The sequence below is a fragment of the Rhinolophus sinicus genome, linkage group LG17, assembly GCF_036562045.2.
Source record: "Rhinolophus sinicus isolate RSC01 linkage group LG17, ASM3656204v1, whole genome shotgun sequence".
In the NCBI taxonomy this organism is placed as follows: Eukaryota; Metazoa; Chordata; class Mammalia; order Chiroptera; family Rhinolophidae; genus Rhinolophus; species Rhinolophus sinicus.
In genome coordinates, this window is record NC_133766.1 from 15,654,285 (window position 1) to 15,676,449 (window position 22,165).

At 43.3% G+C, this 22,165-nt stretch overlaps 1 protein-coding gene across 2 annotated transcripts in view; it reads left to right on the forward strand.

Annotated features, from left to right (window-relative positions):
- Nucleotides 1–20,403, forward strand: part of PTPN14 (protein tyrosine phosphatase non-receptor type 14) — a 150,349-nt gene extending 129,946 nt beyond the window's left edge. For both annotated transcript variants that reach the window (XM_019738101.2, XM_019738102.2), the window contains exons 14-19: nucleotides 3,723–3,866; nucleotides 5,009–5,227; nucleotides 8,313–8,441; nucleotides 11,311–11,545; nucleotides 15,247–15,410; nucleotides 20,006–20,403. In XM_019738101.2, coding sequence (XP_019593660.1) covers nucleotides 3,723–3,866; nucleotides 5,009–5,227; nucleotides 8,313–8,441; nucleotides 11,311–11,545; nucleotides 15,247–15,410; nucleotides 20,006–20,134 — 1,020 coding nt within the window. In that variant the 3' untranslated portion in view covers nucleotides 20,135–20,403. The remainder of the gene's footprint in view (nucleotides 1–3,722; nucleotides 3,867–5,008; nucleotides 5,228–8,312; nucleotides 8,442–11,310; nucleotides 11,546–15,246; nucleotides 15,411–20,005) is intronic.
- Nucleotides 20,404–22,165: the final 1,762 nt, after the last annotated feature.

A 22,165-nucleotide genomic window follows, 5' to 3' on the forward strand; every position in this document is an offset into this window, starting at 1 on the left:
CACCTTTCTGTGTAGATCTCTGTGTCAGGATGGCCCACCAATATTGACTGGACCATGCTGTGTCCAGTTTTACCGTCAGATTTTCTTTCAGTAGGTGTTTAACACAAAGCCAGGAAAATTACAGTGAACTTGGAAGTTTGTTCTTGAGCTTCAACTCCGCGTTACGCTTAGTCTATCAAGGATTGAGGTACATGCATGTGAAAACACACGTACATACAGGCACACACTTACAACATTTGAGGATGTCTCTTATTAGACATAACTAGCCTTCTGAATATGCGTCACTCAGAAGGCACTCACGTTGTCAGAGCGCGAGTGTGCCCGTGGGACAGCAATGTGAGTTATCGCTCACAAATGAGAAAATTCCTAGGTTGTGGTTGCTACTTTAAAAAATATTTCATGACACCATCGCTGCTTGTCCTGGAAATTTTCACTCCTTTAAAAAATAAAAAATAAAAATCATTGTATTATAACTAATCAAACCCAGGTTGACTTCTCCTCTGCAGGCACCCCATCTGTACCCTGAGATAGCCAGGCTTATTTTAGGAACGCCAGGACAGTTGCAGCTTAAAACTTGCTTTGATGGAGTTCATTAGACTTCCTTCATTTATAAGTCTCTCTGATTCTCCAGTGGGGATCAACCTGAAAAGAGGGCCAACATTTTAAAGAAGCCAAGTTTTGGGTTTGGGAATCTCATCCATAATGACCTTATCTCTTTAGACAAACCTTAAGAACATTCTCAGCCTCACAATTTTGGCCATTTGTGGACTAGGACTAAGAATTTGGTTCAGGCATAATTTTTCCCACTTTTTACAAACCTAGAGGGAAATTGTGAGTAACGTGCTTGGGCCTCTGGCAAATAAAACCATTTGGCTGGGAGATGGCATGAAATGTGGGATCGGGTTGGGGGAGAGCTTTCCCAGCTTGGAAAAGGAATTCACTGGTAGGAAGGGATTTTCAAGCACCTCTTGGCCCCAAACTCCATGAACACAACTCAGCATTGTTAGACGATAAGTCTAAGCATTCTCCTTTGCTCACTTGATATTTATTGATACCTATACATGGTCCCATAGCCCCACGTGGATCATTCATCCACTTCTCTTGTTGCCTGTATTAAACAAAAGCCCGTAGCCAAGCTCATGGCATCTTTCCCTGCATAGAGCTCATGCATTATCACAAAGGAGCAAGGGGATTTTCCACTGTTTTCCCGTCCCGTCCATATGGATGACAGTGAACAGCTGATTTTACCCCTTACCTTGTACCTCAGGAGCATCATTACTCCCTGTGGATTTTTATTTCCAAATCCTGTGCACTCTGGAGTTCAGGGACTATGACCCTTGACTAATGTCCTGACCTTAGAGCAGGATTAGGAGATTCTTCAGTGGCCAGTGTGCCAGGCAAGACGGTGACAGTGCCAGTGGCACTGAAGCTGGGAATGGCTCTCCATCCTTTTTGTTTTTTTGTTTTTGAAATGAAGAAACTCACCCCAGCACCCTCCCCACATCTCAGATGCTTCTCCCCTCCCCACTAGTGGGCACTTTCACATGGCTTGTTAGAAATGAAAAAGAAGAGAAGGCTGTCAGGTCCTCTCTAGGATAAGAGAACAATGAGAAAATTTAACCACAGGGGAACTGGAGAGGGACCCGGATGGTGAGAATTTGCCCTGCGGGGCCGACTCTCCATAATTCTAGAGCTGCTTGTCTTTGATGGATGATTCCGGCCTGTTGTCGGTGATAGCCCCTCCTACTGCTGCTTTGAAGACATTTCACTGCACGTAGCCCCCTAACCTGGAATCAGCTGCAGGGAAGAGAAAAGGCCTAATCAGATCTTTGAGTTACTCATTTTTTATTTCTGGTAATGATAGGACAAGTGAGAAGGCGCTAAGAGAAAAGTTGATTACTGGGGTTTCAGTTCTCACTCGTGAGTAGTAACCTTTCCTGAGAAAGACAGGTTCGTGACTACTCACCTTAGGCCTAGTTAGGGTCACTTTCCAGAGCAGTTGGGAAGGAAGCAGAAGGACTGTTGAAGGGACCTCGGGACCATTTTTCTGAAATTACTGCTTTCTCAAAACTTTACAGAAGAGGGAAACAGATTCTGAGCTGAAGAGGTAACAGGAAAAAAAAAATTCTCCCTCACGAAAACAAACTAATAAACAAACAAAAATCCCAAAATTTAAATTCAAACCTGCCTGGGATCGAGAAGCAAGGGCCACCATTCTTAAGAGTTTTACACCTTTTGGCTGAAAGTTCATTGGTACTTTTCTCACTTTTTCACAGCTAATCCTCCTCTGAGGTGCTCCTTGTGTTTGTCTGATGGCTTGGTCCTATCCCTGGACAAAGCATCTTATCTTAAGGGCAACATCACTCAAAAGACCAGGACTCCATTCTGACTTCAGGTGGCATTGAGGGGATGAGGGGACGCGTGGAGGGGTGTAATGCCGTCCCCTCCAGCCACGATTAGAATAATCTGCTCACTCTGTGTCATCTACAAACACCATAGCTTTATCAAGACACCTCTCGGGAGTACATTTGTAAATGATAGAGGAAAAAATAAAGTAGCTAAAGGCTTGAAAAGAAACCGGGGAGAAAATGCCTTGTCTGTGGGAGCCAAAGGAATCTGCAAATTGGTTTCACTCCTGTCTGGATCAAAATCTGAAACTGTAAAACTCATTTGTTTGTATACTTTGTGGAGTTCCTCTGTTCTTCTGACTTCTAAGACAAAATAATTTGGGGGAGATGCTCTAATGGGGTTGCCCGAAGTGAATCAAAGGAGGTTTTCTTCATGCCTCAGTCGAGAGGACCCGAGGAAGCACAGCAGTAGGCCTAACAGCTGGAGCACGAGGAAGCATTGATCGGTGCACTTTCAGGGTGTAGGTGCAGATGAGCGTAGAGAGGCAGTGAAAAGTCACAAAGGCCAGGGGGTAACATCCAAACCTTCCCCTAAGTGGTCTGCTCAGCCCCCACCTCCGTATTCTCCCATAGCTGTGTCACATCAGTGAGGACCGCCACCATCCCTGGAGGTCATGATGTCTACTCCATCCTTTCTCTGGATGAAGCTTGAAGGGAATGCCTGGTGGGTCATCTTAGACGGCCCCAGGCTTTGGTGTCAGCCAGTTGACTAAACCACATCAGCCTTTATTCTAGGGATGACATTTCAGGGACCAGTGGTTCAATACAGGATTGACCTCCTCTGTCTTAGAATGGAAACGTGAGCAGGCTTTTCTCTTCAATTTATGTATCGAGATCTCTTAATCATGCATTAAAGAGTTTTTATGTTGTTTTTTCTTCATTTGATCTGTACGAAAGGTCCTTCCCTGTGATGGGATTAGATGATTCCTGAAACTCAGTTTCTCTTTTCCTTGTCCTGGCTTCCTTCAGCCCTTATCTTCCTAAAGTGTCTTCTTGCACAAGGCTTTTTTTCTTTTTTTTTTCTTTTTGTGAGCCACCCCCTCCCCCCATCCTGTGGAAGGTTGTATGGAGTCTTTGCTCTTACGAGTTTGTTTGTTTGTTCATTTATTCATCCATTTTTAAATAAAAGCGCAGGAGCCCGGGCTTCCTCAGGCAAGGTGGGAATTAGTGGGAAGGCTGTGTTTGAATTTGCCCTACTAATGGTGATTGTCTGCATTCCTTGGCTGGGGAGTTACAGATTTGGGGAGATTAAAACACATTCCAGCATTCTATTGGCATTATAAACAATGAAAACATGCCTTTTCTTGCTACAAGAATCTAGAGAAGCAGAAGATGGCAGGCCTGGAGGCGCAGAAGAGGCCGCTGATGTTGGCAGCGTTGAATGGACTCTCAGTGGCTCGAGTCTCAGGGCGGGAGGAGAGTCGCGTTGATGGCACCCGAGTTCCCATGGATGAGAGGGTAAGCGCTGGGCTTGTCAATCATGTGATTCTCTCTCTGTGCTCTTAGGATTCCAAAGCTCTCTCCTTGCCCAGACATGCTAACACGAAGGCCTGTTAGAGGCATTCATTCTTCCATTTGAGATGAGCAAGACCTGGTCTAACGGTGTTGTACTAAATTGGTCCCTTCCAGCATCAAACGTTTGTCAAGGGGGGTGGTAATGACTGCCTAAAGAGACCAGCTTCTGACAAGCCGTGTGGCCTCGGTCAGGTCACTCAATTTCTTCGGGTCTCTTTCCCTTTTTTTGCGAAATGAGAAAGTTAAACAATTGCTATAGCTCTCAATTTCTATGATTTTTGTGAAGGAGGATGATTTATTAGGAAGTGAGGATTTTACCCAAGCTTTTATATAGAGTTCTCTTAAGCTACTGTAGAAGTTGCATGTTAGTGTTTTAGAGGTGATGAACAGTCTTCCTTTAGTTCCTGAAATGGCATGAGGGTAACACAACAGGTTTAGAGTGCTATTAGGTTGGTGCAAAAGTAATGGCGGTTTACAGGGTTAAAAATAATGGCAAAAACCACCATTACTTTTGCACCAACCTAATAATATGAAGGTTTTAGATTCCTGCCAGTATATATGAAGTTTGGGAATGTCTCTAAAGCCAGAAGGGACGTTAGAGGGATTATTTAATCTAGTCGATACCATGTTACTGTAATTAGTAGTTTGGCCATGGGAAAAATAAAAGGAGAGGGTGTTTAATCCTCAGAACCACAAGACTGTGTACCAATAGCATCTTAAACTTTAGTTCAGTAAAAAGGACGCGCTGCATGAGTGGAGAAAAGGCTGTTACATAGTTAACGTCAATAATCTCCTTATTGCTAAGACTTGAAACAGGTGTTATAACAAAAAATGCCAATTTTGAATTTCAACTCTTACCTGGTCTCACAGATTTGTTCTGTTTAAGGCACGGGTGAGAAGGAAATTGGTTATTGGACAAGAGAAACCAGTGATATGGTTAATGATGGGCCCAAATAATCAAGCATTGGTTGCACACCTTGAAACTAACTAACCCTATCACTGTAAATATCCAAGGAAGTCTGGTTGTGGTGTTGGAGCGTTGGGATTAGACAATTCTGTGCACTGAAGGTCCATTTCGGTTGCAGTTCAGAACCTTGAAGAAGAAGCTGGAAGAGGGAATGGTGTTCACAGAATATGAGCAAATCCCAAAGAAAAAGGCGAATGGCATTTTCAGCACTGCGACACTCCCAGAAAACGCCGAGCGCAGCCGGATCCGCGACGTTGTCCCCTACGAGGAGAACCGAGTAGAGCTGATCCCGACCAAAGAAAATAACACCGGCTACATTAATGCCTCGCACATCAAGGTAAGCAGGGTAGCGTGTGGGAAGGTGTGTTGTCCGATGGCTGGGTTAAAGGTCAAAATGCAGGGAGAGAAAAATGTAGGTCGGGCTGCCCCTGTGCATCTTGGCTTGTCCCCAGACCCCAAGGGAATGGTTTTGAACTTCTGGGGTTTTCTTCAAGTCAACTGGGAGGGCATGTCTATCACTGCAGAGAGAAGGAGGCCTTAGCAGCTTCCGGGAAAACCAGGTCAACTCTTGCCAAAGCTTGCTCGTGACAGCGGATTTAACTTTTTCTTCTCTCTGTGGGTTAGCACTTTCCCAAACACTCACAGGAAAAGCCAAGGATTGTCCTTTCCGGTTTGTAATGAGCAATGATGGAGACTTTGGAAGTCAGAGGCATTGTCTAACTGTCGTTGACGCTTCTATGTTCCAGAGCAACAGAAACTTACCCATTCTCCCTTGTAATACTACAGGGGATGCATTTCATAGCCGAAGTCTCGAAGTTGCATGATATTTAGAAGAATGGACAAATTTAAACATAAGCCATGAATGTGTGCTTCATAATGCAACTTGCAAGATTTGCCACATATAATGCACTATTTCCATTAGTGTCATTAAATTTTTACTACTACCATAGAGACTTCAAACCTTGATAGCTCAGCATTTCATAGACTTTACAATTAGTTAGCTTAGCTTGACCCCAGTTAGAATTTAGAGTTATGGATACGTGTGTACATATAATTAAATGTTTCCTGAATGGCTTATTGTCCTCAATGTCTCTAACAGCAGAACACATTTGTTTAGAATCTCACCACTTGCTCTGCCCTCTGAAGTAGAAGAATTATTCATTTCTAATATTAAAGCAATTGTTACAGGATGGTTTTAAACAGCACGAGGTTCACATTAATAGTCTATTAGGATCAACAACCTTAGAAACCTGTTTCTGGCTTTGTCCAGAATTATTCCTTTTCTTCATTGGACTTTTCAACTGTAGCTGCATTCTTGGTAGGTTCCTTGGAGCCTCCAAAATACAGCCAGGTGTGTGCACATATATCAGTTATAACAGTTTTGATACACAATATAAAAAGTATACCATGGTTGCATACAGTATTTTTTCACACAGAGCCCAACTATATGTTTAAGTATCAGAAAGTCCTGTCAAATGAAATATGAAAGAGTACTATCATGGGTCATATTGTGTATTTTACTCTTATTTTCGATAGTGAGACCAAAAACAATAAAAAAATGAACCCCAGGAAACTTTGAAGTGCACTGACAAGGATGAGTTTCATGGGCTTAGTTTAGGTAATGAAACAACAGCCAAAATAATGAGCTCAAACAAAGATGCGACTCACACAGCTGCTTCTTGATAGAATGTCTATGAAAATCTTACAGAGCTATATTATACTATCTTCTTCTTTTGGCCAAATCCCCTCTCCCATTTTCCATCTGCTCTCTGGAAAAAGCTGTCAGTCTGCATCAACGGGGCCCATTGGGTGTAGTTAACAGGAACATTCTCTTCCTCAGTGATCTCCGATTCCCACATTTCATCTTGTGGATCCGGGTTAGACATGGGTGCGTTTAATAGACCCATAGAGCTTGTAAGAACTTGTCCGTGGTGTTGGAATAGAGCTGTGTGTCTTGCCAATGTTTTCTCCCTGGGTTCCAAGCAGCCATTAACACAGAACAGAGATGTATTTGCTCCAGAGGTGAAATCACATCTGTGAAATCTACCTCCGTAGCATTGGTTGTTGTGTTTTTAATGCAGTTTTTAATACCCTCCTGTCAATATTTGGAATTTGCTGAAAGGCCCCAGGCAGCAGCATACTCTGGAAGTATTTATGGTTCCTGTATGTTGGGTGCCAGAGAGACTAATGTTTGAAATCACAACTCCACAGATAAACCAAACTCCTAGCCAGCCACAAATACATGAATGTTATCTCCCACCAGTACTTGGAAAATGGATTTGGCTTGCCAGCTTTGACCTAAACATGCCTTGTGTACTGAGACAATCACTGACATTGTTTTTGTTTGAATCAAGTTAGTATATAGTTTCATAAAATAAATGAGGGGGAAACGTTTCAAACAATGGTCTCTTCATTGCTCCTAGAGCTATCTAGAGATCTGCCCTGGTGGATGTGGAAGGGGGCCTGACTTTGTAATGCTAAGGCCCAGGAATGGAAGGGGACTCACAAAGAATCCTTCCGAAGGCCACCATTTCACCCTGATATGGCCTTGAACACTTTGGGCACAGCTTCTTCCATAGGATTCTCTGCCGCTGGTATTTATAGCTACAGACTTCTCCCAAGATCACCCTGAGCTGTGTGGGGTAATAATTTTATTATCCAAACCATCTCACGGCTCTGAAGTTTAGTTGGAGGCTATGGTCCTGCACAGGCGGAAGTTAATGACAAAATAGTGTGTGTTGTTGACTTAAGTGTCTTCGTGACACCTCTACCGTATGGGGCACAACAGAGTGGCGAGCACAGCATTGGTTTATAACGCATATCAGGTCAGCGGGAGACAGACATTGCTCCCAAAGGGATGTTATTCTGCGGTAGACTCTTACTGTTTAAAGGATGCCACAGAGCACTGGTTCTCAAACTGCAACACCATGTAGTTGTACACGTGTGAAATCAACTTAGTAGTCAGGACCTCAGGACCAGTTTGGGTGTTTTGTTTGGTTTGGTTTTTAATGAAATAGACTAGACTAAAGAAAAGAATGGAAATTATTAGAATGCATGGCACATGGTAAGCATAACTATTGTTTCTATAACAAATTCTGTTAGGTTATACACACACATATATTCATGTAATAGTGTGTGTACATGTGTGTATGTGTGTGTGTGTGTGTGTTTAATAAGCCCTGGTTTGTACATCATTGCTATGGGTTGCAAACAAAAAAAGATTTGGTGTGTTTTAGTAGCATTTTCATGTGAGAATGTGTCACTATCCCTGTATGGTCTCAGGGTTTTTGATAATGGCACTAACCCATTTGGCCTAAACGATATTATCCAAGGTCTTTAGGTGGATACACATGGGCCTGTGTCAGCAGGTAATTCTGTGCTGGATTTGGGGTTTGTTCACCTTTGCTTTCCTTGGTTTCCAGGTGGTGGTTGGTGGGGCAGAATGGCACTACATAGCCACTCAGGGGCCCCTGCCACACACGTGCCATGACTTCTGGCAGATGGTGTGGGAGCAGGGAGCAAACGTGATTGCCATGGTCACTGCAGAAGAGGTAAGGGGAAAGCCACACAGCCATCTGCTCCTGGGGGAGGGGTGGCCGTAAGATGGGTTTTGTGTCGCTGACTTTACTGCTCCATCCTTCTTCCTGCAGCACTGTTTCTCTGAAAATCCTTTTCTCTTTGGCATGCACGTGTTTTCTCTTCTTCCTTCTCTGTAGATATGTTTTGTTTCCCAAAGATAACACATTGTTGCAGCCCATGTTCATCAGTTTTTAAGCTCTTTTCCTTGCGTTGCCACAAGCAAAAATCAAACAAACAAGTGCACAAACAAGAAGCAAACTTCCGTTCAGCCAATTCCCTCTTGTGTGCCAAACAAAACCGTAATCTTTCCCTGGAATCTGAGAACCTCGGGCTGCTCTGGGTAAATGGGCACATATCTCCAACCCGGGGACATGGCCCACTTACATGCCATTGCACTTATCAGCTGCAAAGAGACCAGAAGCTGTTGTTCCCATAGAGGTCTTTATCCTTTGGGGAAAGAAAAAAATCTTTTTCTTCCTTTGCCAAGTCAAACATAGTTTTTCTATTGTAACTAGAGAGCTCTACGTGGTGTTATAAAGATGGGCGTTTGCCTTCCATCGGTCTAACCGGTCACTTGGAGCTTGCTGTCTTTGGGGCAAGACGTTTTGTGTTTCTTTTCTTGTCCCATCCTCAATGTTTTATTGTAACCACTTCCTTTTTCCCTTTTCATTCATTTTAACACGTTGCGTACGGCGGGGTTTAAATCCCTCATACCCCTCTGTTCCGGCAGGTTTTTAAAAGAAACTACTTTAAAATGCACTCTTCTCTTTAAAGTGTAAATGCTTCTATGTCATTTATTATTTTTCTTTGGATTTTTTTAGGATTTACTCACCTATGATGTTAGTAATCCCTCCTGGTGTGATACTGCAGAAAGCAGCTTCCTTTGTGCAGTGGGACATGGCAAAAATTGCATATGTACTGAGTTTCACTTCTCACTTTTTTTGATGCGCACACTTTACATACCCGTGTGTGATATTTTTTCTTTCCTCTTCCCACTATGGGCTCCAGATGATGCGTGGCCAAATCTCCCGAGAGCCTGGCCGGATTGTCTTCCTTGATATTAACGAAACACAAATAATTCAATAAAATATGCAAAGTAAAAAGAGTCAACAGTAAAAACGAGAATTCTCGTTATCCTTCCTTAACGCATGGCTCAGAAAAAAAACGAAGATTCTCGTGATCCGTACGCAACGTGTTAACTTCTTTTTGAAGTCATTTAAGGGACTAGCATCCTCTGTTTTGTTTAGTTTTGTTTTTACCAATATCTATGCTATTGCATACGAACTGAAAACAAAGTCCTGTTCCCTTCATTGAATCTTCTGAGCAGTTGCTTTCCAGAATAGCCCATGAGAAGGTAGTGAAGAAAGGGACTTCACGCTCTTTAAAGCCAGGTTGTACTTCTCTGGGCTGACTTTCTATTGGACCTTCCCACGGAGTAAATTCTCCTAAAATCTCTAGAATAATCTTCTCACCTATGGAACTGCATCACTAGAAGGGATTCACAGAACTTAATGCAGTGGCCCATCTGTGCTAACCTAGGGCCATGGTGCTAAACAAGACAGTCCTGTCCCTGTCACCAGAGAGCTTATATCCTAGTAGGAAGGATGATAAAAAGTGAACAAATAAAGTAAGCTTGGCTAGTGGTCCGTGCCATGAAGTAAATGGAACCAGGTCATGGCTCATCTTTAGATTAGATGAGCAGCCCAGGGCCCTCTTAAGGATGTGGAATTTGAGCTGAGACCTGTGTGAGAGAGGAGGCCAGTATTATAAACACAAAGTCTAGTGATCGGTGAGGCAGCCAGAGGCTTAGAGCCTCTTGAAATTTGTAATTGATTTAGACACTCGGCAATATAAATTCAAGCCCTCAAGTAAACCTTCTGTCACAGGATCGGTAAACAAATGAGTCAGGCATGCCTCGAACTTAAGAAGACTCAATTCAACCAAATAAATCAGCGCGAGATTTTTTGTATCACCTACAGGTGTGTTGCTTTGTAAGAGGCCTAGTGGCCATCAGGGCTTCTCTAAGGCACAAGTCCACCTAACACTGGCTGCTCACCCCCTCAGCTCAGCATTTCTCCTCTGTCTCTACCCACTCACTGCCCTGGATCCCCTTCTAAACTACCATCTCATCCACACCCTCCAGTGATTTTAAAACTGTAAAGCTTAAAAATAGATCCCATTGTGTAAATGGTTGGGAATGCATGCCCTTGGAAAAGATTATAAAATTAACAGAGGGAGAAAGGTGGTGTCACCAGTTGTTCTCTGTTCCAATGGTCGATTGAACTAAAACAAATGGGTCAGGCTGGAAAAATGTGAGGTTGACACAAGATGATAGAGACGGTCAGTAGTCAGTGTGGGCTGAACATCAGAAATGTGGAGTGTGACCTAGAACGATTATTAGAATCTGTCACTCCCCTGCCTCAGGTCACTCCATCACCTTTGGATGGCTTCTCACTATCCATGGAGTGAAATCCAAACTCCCTACCATGGCCCTTTCTGACCTCCTGTCTCCCACCCACCTCCACCCTCACCCAACCGTGCCACCCTGAACACCACTTATTCCTGCCTCTGGATTTTGCACTGGTTCCTCTCCATAACATTCCGCTGCATCTCAGTTGTGAGTCTTTTAAATTTTCCATTGATGTAACTACTGTTGCACATCTTATTATTGGTCTTAGCTAACATTTATAGGATCCACTCTGATAGACATTGAACGGTGCTACTGAGTTGGTTGACTTAGAAGCTATTTGCATTTTCCTCTGTCCTCAGATTTTAAAAGTAAGAGGATAAGGGCTTCCTTTCTCTGACTTATTTCCAATTTTGCCTTTGTGTGTGATTCAGGAGGGCGGACGCACCAAGAGCCACCGATACTGGCCTAAACTGGGTTCCAAGCACAGCTCAGCCACCTATGGCAAGTTCAAGGTCACCACAAAGTTCCGAACAGATTCTGGTTGCTATGCAACCACAGGCTTGAAGGTCAAGCACCTTTTGTCTGGGCAGGAAAGGACGGTGTGGCATTTGCAGTACACTGACTGGCCAGATCACGGCTGCCCAGAGGATGTCCAAGGATTCTTGTGTAAGTTTTTCCTTCCCCGCTGGGGTTTTACCCACTGTATCAATAGTCTCATCTGTTGGAGGTGAAATGGAAAGAAAGGATGCTTCCCCTTTAAGTGGCAATCGTATTGTTACATTGAAGTCGATGTCCCTTCAAATAGTATACGTAGAACAGAGAACACAGATACGGCTCACTTATCCTATTCTCTTTACCTCTCATGCAAATAAGCTCAAACTGTGGGAAACTAATGGTTTCTATTTTGATTTAGACCTTTAGCTGCTCATTAAGATATAACAATTCTGATATGTGCTACATGTCAGGACCTTGAACACATTATGCTAAGTAAAATAAACCAGACACAGAAGGACAAATAGTGTATGACTCCACTTATGAGGCACCCAGAGTAGGCAGCCTCGTAGAAATAGAAGGTATAATAGAGGTTACCAGGGGCTGGGGGAAGGGGAACAGGAAGTTATTGTTTAACCTGTAAAAAGTTTGGGACGACAAAAACATTCTAGAAAAGCATAGTGGTGATGCTTGTACAACACTGTGAATATACTTAATGCCACTGAATTGTACACTTAAAAATGGTTAACATGGTAGGTTTTATGGTATGTATATTTTACCACAATAAAATAAACCACAGAGCAATAAAAATTTTAAAAATATTTATTTTTTATTTTTTCATGGAAGTTTGCTCTCACAAGCCATGTATTTCCCTATAGTAGTGAACCTCCATTGGGACTTTCTTATAAGTATGCTTAAGATGCTAAGAATTATTGAAATCAATTTGTAGTTTTTAAAACTGTCATTTTTGGGTTCGTTTATTTATATATGTATTTTCAGGATGTGCTTATCTTAGAAACGAATTCACCCAGCTTTTACGCAGTACTTTATTTGAAAGACTGGAAGCTGGGTGTGTGCCCACCATGTGCCAGGCAGTGGATCAGGCTCTTAGAACGCAGAGATGAAACGGTCTTTGTGTTAAAGGCACTCGCGGTCTCATGAGAAAACCAGGCCAGTCAGATCGATACTGTCACGTGTTTTTTGGTGATGGCTGTAGCGCTCCCCTTTCCTTCCCACAGCCTTGCTTAAACGTCCTGCATTTGACGGGAAACCCCAGTCTTTCCTTACCCAGCAGGGAAGGAGGCCCTAGGGCTCTCTGCAGATGTATTATTATACCCGTTACGTTGTTGACTCTCCAGCTGGTGGAAAACCTGTGACCCTCATGAAGGAACCATCATCTGGATGTTGCATAATGTCAACACCTTGATTTTATTTTGATATTCCTTTAGAATGGGAGGTGGGGTTGGGGGAAAAGAGACAGGATAGATTTTCAAGTATCGAGAGGTACCATCTCACAAATTCGAACAGGACGATTCTGCTGCATACTTACGCGTTGATACAGGCGTTTAATTTCCCATTACAGTGAGGGTGGTACTGGGGGAGTTGGACACTGACAGAGAAGAGAAAGATGATTGGAATCAAAGCATCTAGAGCATGATCTAGAGAGGGTTCGTGATTTGCCTGAGGTCAAACCTGTAGCTCAGATATTAATAGGGAGGCAATGACCTTCACAGAATTCTTTCCTCATAACAGTGACCTTCACAAAACTCTTTCCTCATAACAGTGTTCTTCCTTTCTGGTAACCTTTTGCTAATTGAGTGATTAGAATTTTCTCCAAGATGCAGAACATGGAAATAATAAAAGTAGATCGGTTTGATGAATGGCTAACAGCTCTGATAAAAGGTTGAGTTTTATAAAGTGGTAAAAATTATAGCCAAATCTTTCACGTCTGAACCAACTGAAGGAAGGCCAATCTAAAGTACTGAAAAAAATAGAGAATATTTGTAAACAGTATATATTTATTAATTTACATTTCTAAGAAACTCAGGACAAGTGTGCTGAGTGGGATCTTAGAAGGGTTGGCTCCCTAGATATTGAAGAACGCAGAAAGATTTTTGCCTTTACAGTGGTACCTCGGTTTTCAAACAATCCATTCTGGAATACCATTCGAGTTCTAAAACGTTTGAAAACCGAGGCACAGTTTCCCCATAGAAAGTAATGCAAAATGGATTAATCTGTTCCAGACCTTTAAAATCAAACCCTAAAACTGCAAAGTTAGCGTGAATTTTACTATTGGATGATACCATAGATCCATAAAATTTACGGTGTTTGTAAATCGAAATGTTCATCAATGGAGATGTTTGAAAACCGAGGTACCACTGTATTGTGATTAGATTACCCGGATACAGAGGACCTATGCCAAATTGTCTTCCAGCCTCCAGAGGTCTTCACTGAGTTACAGCTTTATTAATGTGATTGCTAGGAAAAGCATCCTTTTAAATCCACTTTCTCTGTGTTTTATGAAACTCCATTTGATGGTGGCATCTGCCTTATTGATCATTATTTCTGTTACTTCTTAAATTTAGCACAAGAAAACCCTTGTCTCTTATCTACGAACATTGCGTGTTGTCAGACAGAAAATGCTCAGTTACCCAATATATTTACCCTTGGGAAAAAAAAAAAAAATTGGAAGAAGACTTTCATGCACAGTATTTTGCTCATGTTAATACCCAATAGCAACTACTCTTGTCTAGTCGTCTCAGGTTGTCTTACCTCTTTTGTATTGTTTTGTTCTATTTTATTTTACGATACTGCTGGTGGTGCTGGTGGTAATAGTTTATTTTGGTAAACTACTTCAGATTACTTTGAAATTATATAAACTTATAAAGGAAAATAGTAGTTCTTATTAGTTGTATGTAAGCAGATGATTTTAAATTAGCTAGAATGGTTTGAACACACCGTTTTCTCTTCAATTTGGGCATCTCCCCTAGTCTTAGGTACACGGGTGCTTCAGGAAGAGATTTCCTGATTATGAAGAACCTGCAAATCTGTTTCTCCCCTGAGCTGGCTTCTATAAAATCTCAACTACAAATGTACTTTTCCCAGTTTTTGGACTGTTTGAAATGTACATTTATATACTTTTCTTTGGTAATCATGAAACAAAGTAATTAAGACGGGTATTCCTGTAATTTTTCACTTGTGCCCCATTGGAGCAGTGAACGGACCCCTGCACAGTCCTGCTGAGCTAGGCAGATGTTGGAAGGGAGGGGGGAGGTGGCTGGACTCCCTCACCACATGTGGCCTCCAGAAAGGGGGCTGGGGGTTACTCATCTTGAACTACTCACATCACCACATGGACTCCAAACTGAAAAGCAGGCCCCCCAAAGTCTATTTTAAAACCTAAAAATGAAGTCAAGCCTTAGTTGACATTGACTCATTCAGTGAGGGGAAGGAAAAAGGGGCAGATGGATGCTCTTCCCGCCATAAATTGGCTCTGACAGGCGGGCATTTCAAGGGGATCTAGCTGGTGTTCTGATCCCACTCTGTTAATAGTAGGAATTGCTGTAAGTAATGGCGAGAATCATCTGCTTGGGGGACTTGGGGATTTGCAGAGGGGAAAACAGAATTTAATTTTTAAAAAAGAACTATTTAATTTAAAGAACAAATTCTCCCATGGACTAATTGACTCCCAGCTGGTCCTTTCTGGATCCAGAACTGTACAGTGGGTACCAGCCAAATAATTAGTGTCTTGTAAGAACTGTAAATTATTGTCACTTAAAAAAAAAAAAAAAGATTCACCATCATTGTCTTTCCCCCTCGCTTGTATGCAAAGCCATGGAGGACTTTCGTGACAAGATTTGCATTTTGTCTTCCAGCCTACTTGGAGGAGATCCAGTCGGTCCGTCGCCATACCAACAGCATGCTGGAAGGCACCAAGAACCAGCACCCTCCCATTGTCGTCCACTGCAGTGCTGGGGTGGGAAGGACCGGCGTGGTCATTCTCTCTGAGCTGATGATCTACTGCCTCGAGCACAATGAAGTGAGTCACTCTGGGCTTCTCTATATACCCCACCTTGGACACAAATCTCCACCATGGCCGGACCTTCGCCTGTGCCCTTCCGTTTCCACTGCCCAATTTCCTTTGTCCTGACGAGACTTTTCCAGACCCCTGAGTCCTCCTTGGACTCTGACATTTACAGCCTCTCTTATCTTTTGCCTTTCACAACTCTTGTGTAGACATCCAGATAATACAGAACAAGAGATGGAAGTGTGAGATAGGACACATTTAGAAAGTCTGACCTTAGTCAGCATCTACTTCCAGAAGGCTGCGGTGTTTTGTAGACAGTCTGGTTGTATTGTGAGTGATTTTCCATGGTGGGTTATTCGGTTGCATGTAGTTTAGATGCATCTTGCCTGTCTAGGATGTGTGTTGGTGTAAATCCTATGTGAAAATAGGTATGCTTTAAAATGTTTTTCGCTCTTCAGAGGAGTTTTACTTAAAGGGGGTTGTTGTTTGCTCGTGTCTACACCGGCAGTGGGGTCCTATACCACAGCAAGACAGACCATCTGAGAGCTTTCGCTGAGGTGTACGCCCAGCTCTTCTCCCCAGAGAAGGGACTGTAGCTGAGCTTGTGTCCACGGGGTACGTGCCTTCCCCTTACTGCTGTGGGTCCGCGAGTTAACGCTGATGGGCTTCTGATTTCATGGAGTTGAGACAAAGAGCAATCAAGGCTAAAGAACAATTCTTCTGCCTTTTATTTACATGGGGTTTTAAAATGGCTTTCACGTTTTCTGTTCTTTGTTGGGGTTCTCATAGCAGCCACGTAGAGGAGCCAGCTGGACACATGTCCGTCCTCCTGCCTTAGAGACGAGGAAACTGAGGCCCAGAAACAAGTTAGAGACTTGTCCAGTGCCATGTGGCTTCTAAGCAGTTGGTGGCAAAGTGACAAGTGAGATCTTCTACCTCCTGGCCCTGAATTATTTCCTGTCTTCACTCTGCCTTTAAGCGCCGAGTGTCATTTAATTCTTATTTATTTTCCAAATTATACAACTTGGAGAATCAAAGGAAACTTTCAAGGTTGTTTGGTAGTTTTTAAATTAGGAAATGTTATAATGCACGTTCTGTGGAGGAATTTATGTAATAATAGACATATTTATTCAATAGCATCATCAGTGGTTTGAAAAATCAGATCAAATATTGCCCCATGAAGTTAGTTTTATTATGACTTCCAGGAAAACAATAAATGCTAACTTTAAACACGTTCAAAGGATTTTTAAAAGTTCCTGCCTACAAAAAGTTAATTTGGAAACTTTTAGTCTGTACATATGAATGTTTGTGCTGCTAAAAAGTAGAAGAGGGGTTTGGTATAATGTGGCCTATTGTTGAAAACAACAAACATTCCATTGATGAGCAAAAGGCCCCTCATGGAAACAGCTGAGACTACATAACAGGTATTTCATCATCTTCTATGAGTTTTTATCCCTTTGTCTCACATGAGACTTCTCGTTTGCTTCCCTGTCACTATTAGAAGTCGCTAGTAGAGTGAATAGCTTGTCACTAAGTCCCAAATCCACTCAGTGATGGGAAGATGGACTAAGATGAAGTGGAATCAGGGTACATACAGCTGGAGCATATCCAGGCTCCACTGGGGACACCCCTGGGTCCCAGGGAGGAAGAAGGGCCTCGTCCTTCCCTCGCCGCTCAGGTGCCTTTTTCTCCCCTCTCCTATCACTTTCTTTGTCACATTCTCTCCTCCATCCCCCGTGTTTCCCCTTCTTCCTTTTCCACTTGAGAAGCTATTCTGTCCGTCTTGTCTGACATGAAGAATTGTTCTATTCTGAGCTCTTTGGAGACCCATCACCAGCCAAGCCTCAGTCATGCGATGAGATCAAGGCTCATTGATCACCAGATGTTACTGGCCCAGTAGAACATAAACAACACATGTCAGAGCCATTATGGCGCACAGTGAGGGGTTCGGCCACGAGGGCCCCGCGTGGACTGGTGGTGATTAAATTCTCTCTGGTGCGTCCAAACATAGCGGATTTCCTCAATGCCCAGTTGCATGCCAGAACATTCTTTGCTGGAATGTGGTCAGTCCAAAAAGGACTTCTGTTCCCATTGATATTCAAAGATAGCTAGATGACTCATAGTTTTCACTTCCCTTCCCCAGCACAAATATAGCCAGCCTTATCTGTCCCGTTTCCCATAATTGCTATTGGTAGATGTCCGAGGGAGAAAAAATTTCTCTACTTTGTTCTGCTTCAGGCCTGGCTGGTAAGAGTCAAACCCTTATTTTGGGAGAAAAGTGAAACACGTTTATTTTGTTCTGTTGTTTTTTTAGCAAAGGTTTTGACAAATAAATACGAAATTGTGTGTCCCATTTTTCGCCTGTCTAAACTTTCCTGTCTTCTTCCCATGGCTTCTGGATTAAGCTACTTTATGTTTTATTCTATAATCCATGCAGTTTTAATTTTGTCAGTGAAATGCTTTTTCTTTCTCCTGGAGCAAACATGCTTTCAGTGAGGTCAGGTAACTGTGAGGCGGGGATGGGAGGGTGCTCTCCCCTGCTGCTCCGAGAAGCTTCCTTGTGGCCCGTTGCTTTTGGTCACTGAGTGTTAGCTGCAACATATGAATGCCGTACATTTTTTTCAGAAAGCACTAGTTTTGTGGTTTGCAATACTCTCTCTTGGCCCTCTGGATTTAGCTATCTGTCCCAGATTGGCTAATTACAAAAGACCAGATCAGTACAGCAAGATGTATTGATCTTGCTGCTTTTCTGAATAAGTTTTCCCTCCTTCATAGAGTAGGGAGGAGAAAAGGCCTTCTAAGCAAGATTGAGCAAGGTTCAGCTGCCTCACGATTCCTTGGGTTTCCGGACAATGGACATCAGAGCCTGTGGGAGTGAATCTTCAAGATCACTGGGACTCTCTTCGTTGAGGACCAGGAGAACCTTCTTTGTCTGGTCTCCAAACTGCCTGTTATCAGATAATATATTATCCTTGGGGCTGAGTCTTACAGGCTATTGAGACGATAATGCTCATGAAAGTGGTGCAGGTGGGAGTGCAGATGGGAGTGGAGGTGAGTGAGTTGGTGGGGGGTTAGTATGGGGGAGGTGAAGGTGATGATGATGATGACAATGAAAATATAATAACAGCTAACCTGTATTTAGTGTTACTGTGTGCCGGCACTATGCTAAGAACCTTGCCACTCAAGCAGCCTTCACAGTAACTCTGTGAGAAGGGTCTTGTTAGTACATTCGCATAACGAAGAGAAACTGAGGCACAGGTAGATAAAGGAGTGTGTCCACATCCCACACCCAGGAAGTGGTAGAGCGGAATTCAGCAGGTGACGCCTGACCCACAGCTGGCGCTCTTAACTCCTGTGGGCCCCTGTCTCTGTCAAAGCCTTTGCTGGGAATGGGAGAGGAGCAGCCTTATTCTGTCCTTCCATCTTCAGTGCCCAACCCAGAGTAATGTTGATCAAATGTGATGATAATTAAGTTCATTATTAGGTGGCTCGAGGTTGCATATTATGATATCAGTCACTTTGGAGTATAGTTTCGGCAAAGACCCACTAGTTAACATCAGAAGTTTGTGGTCTAGGGTCTGTATTTGGACTAATAGTTTGAGGATCCACATGCCTTTTCTCTGTCGTTATTATCAAGGACTTGACTTTGTCTTTCTAAAATCTGTGATGTGCATTACTGAACTGGTTTTGGAGACCTGTGACAAATAAGGATGGCACGTGTTGATCAGAGGTGCACAGAGTTTGGAGATAGCTGAACTGACTTTTGAAAGTAAAGTAAGCAAAGGCATACAGCAGAGTTTTTGCTATTTTACTTAAGATGCTTTCTCGGTCCTTGGTCACTTCCTGGGTGCGGTTGTTTGCCTGGGTTAAGAGCTCTCAGAGCAGGGGCAGTGGCCGAGGCTATCATGGCATCGTTGGCTTGGTGGTGCTTCTGCCCTGGCGGGTCCAGGAGGATGGAAATGGCGCAAGTGAGGGGACATCAGGAAAGCTTGTGGTCTGCTCAAACACCAGTGACCCACCATATTAATTCTCTTCCATTGACCATAGTTCTGTATCCTCAAAGAATTTACACATCTCATTTCTACTCACCGTGTTTTTAGTTAAGGCTTTCACTACAAACACGCATGCTGTTCAGAGGTTGCATTTTGACAATAGTGCTTTGTAAAGAATTACATGTAAATGATCTCACTCGGTCATGACCATGATCCTCTGAGGTTGCAGAATGGGCACGATTGCTCTCATTTCATGAACATTAATAACATGAGCATGAGTAGTCTTCAGACAGAACTCACTGTGTCAGACACTGTGCTAAATGCTTTACGTGCTTTTCTTCCCCTGATCCCGTGAGGTGTGGACACTATTTATCACCCGTGTTATTGCTGAGGCAATGTCGCTGTCTTGGGCAGGGCCACATTGCCATCAGAGGACAGCATCATTATCCTTATTTACAGGTGAAGAAACTAAGACTGAGGTGTCTTCAATCCAGCCCCGGGACCATGATAGAGTTGAGAGTCCCAATCCGTTTTGACTCCAGCCTCTAGTTTTCTCTGACACCCTGGTCTGGATTAAAACAGTCAGGATCATGTGCTTTTTCTCTTTTCCTGCAGAAGGTGGAAGTGCCCATGATGCTGAGGCTCCTCAGGGAGCAAAGGATGTTTATGATCCAGACCATCGCTCAGTACAAGTTTGTCTACCAGGTCCTCATCCAGTTCCTCCAAAACTCCAGACTCATTTAACCTCCCGACCCAGCTCCTGGAAGAGGGACCCAGCTCCATCTTGCAGATGGGAAAGCACCTCCAGACAACATCTTCTCTCTCCTTCAGCAGGGAGCAGATGGCCAGAGCCGGCAGGCCACGGGCTCCCTGAAGATGGAAGCCAAGTTTATGCGTAAACATCATGTATTATTTTGTATGAGATAATTTATTTTTTCCCCCTTTGGAATAACTTTTGTGAATCATTGTAATGCAGTTTTCACAGTAATGTAGTACTTTTCATTTGAACCACATTTTGACTGATCTGCATTGTAACGCATCAGTGGGGGGCGGGGGTTGCCTGGTGGGCCATTTGGGGGACAGAGGCATAAGGGAATGCATCTCTTGTGAAGCTGCAGCCAGATTTGTAACCAACCCTGAAATTTTTCAGCTTAATCATGTCCAAATCAAAGATGGCAAGAAAATGAATTCATCCTAGAATATAAAGATAAGGGCCAAGACCCTTTCCTGCAGGAAAAAACACACACATTATTATATTTTGGACTCATGAGCTTTGGGGGACAGGTTTCTTCCTTCTTCCTTTCTGTCATCGCCCTCAGTAGTCTCCTTCCCTTTCCCTAACCCCTGACCTTGGGTTAAAGACGGAACAGCTAGAGGAAGTGCTGCCATTACGGCACAGTAATTGGCATCACCAGGTTGAAAGAGAAGATCTGTGTTGTACCTTTTCCAACCCCCGCTTAGTCTGGGCTCTGGAGCCTGTGTTTCCTTGCCAGGAGCTGCACCCTCAGTATTTGCTGCTTCTCCCCATTTGCTCAGGGGGCCCCCAGCCAGTGGCCTTTGAGGCCCTGGGCCAGGCCATCTGTGCAGCTAGGCCTCTTGCCTGATTGAGAGAAGATAATGAAGCAGAGCTAGAAGAGAAAGGAGACAGGCAGGCCCTTGATACTGTATTTAAATATGATACGTGTGCTGGACAGAGGCCTGAAGGTCAAGGTGATGGCTGTATTCTGTCTTTCCATCAGTCACCAAATGATTGGAAAGATTATAAAGGAAACAGTTGGGAAAGCTGATTTATGGGGGTTGTTTGGCACTCAGGTAGCAAGGGCCCTGGCCAGGAGACACACTGAGTGTGACCCCACAGTGCTGGCATCACCTCTGGGCTTTGGTCTATGACAGCAGAGCGAAGCCCACGCAGGACCCTGTCGGCCTGATCTTGGCCCATGTGATGAAAGATAGTGGAACTCGTCTCACACAAGTCCTGTGGTCGTCTCCTCTTCCCATAAACCCGCTTTGTGTGGTGTTAACACTGCCCTCAGTGTGAACTCAGTCTCAGTCTGTCTTTTCCTGTGCCTTCATTGGTCACTGTCCTGAATTCTTAGGTTCGTAGTAGGTGTGATAAAAAAATACGGTGAAATGAATGTTTAAATAAAAAAATTATTACAGTAAAAGATACATTGCCATTAATCTTCCTCAAAATACTCCCCCTTGCTTTGAACACACTCATCCCATCCTTCTTGCCACTTTCTAAAGCAGTTCTGGAGGTCCTCTTTCATGAGTGTCTTTAATTGTGCTGTCGTGGCTGCCTCGATGTCCTGAATTGAATCAAAACATTTACCTTTCATGGTCATTTTGACCTTGGGGAAGAGCCAGGAGTTGCACAGTTCCAGATACAGTGACTAGGGTGCATGGGGCATACTGTAATGTTTTTATTTGACTGAAATTGCCATACCAGAAGTGATGTGTGACACGGAGTGTTGTCATGATGGAGGATGAAGTAAAGACACTCAGGAAAGAGGACTTCCAGAACTGCTTCAGAAAATGGCAAGAATGATGGGATACATGTGTTCAAAGCAAGAGTGAGTATTTTGAGAGGGATTAATGGCAATGTGTCTTTTACTGTAATAATGTTTTATTTAAACATTCACTGCATTTTTTGATCACACCTCGTACATAATACATCGTGTTCTACACATTTTCCCCTCTTGCTGAATTTTGGGGAGTTTTCTTCTCTCTAGTTTTTTTTCAATGCAACTTTTAAATTGTGGTTTTGTGGTTTTG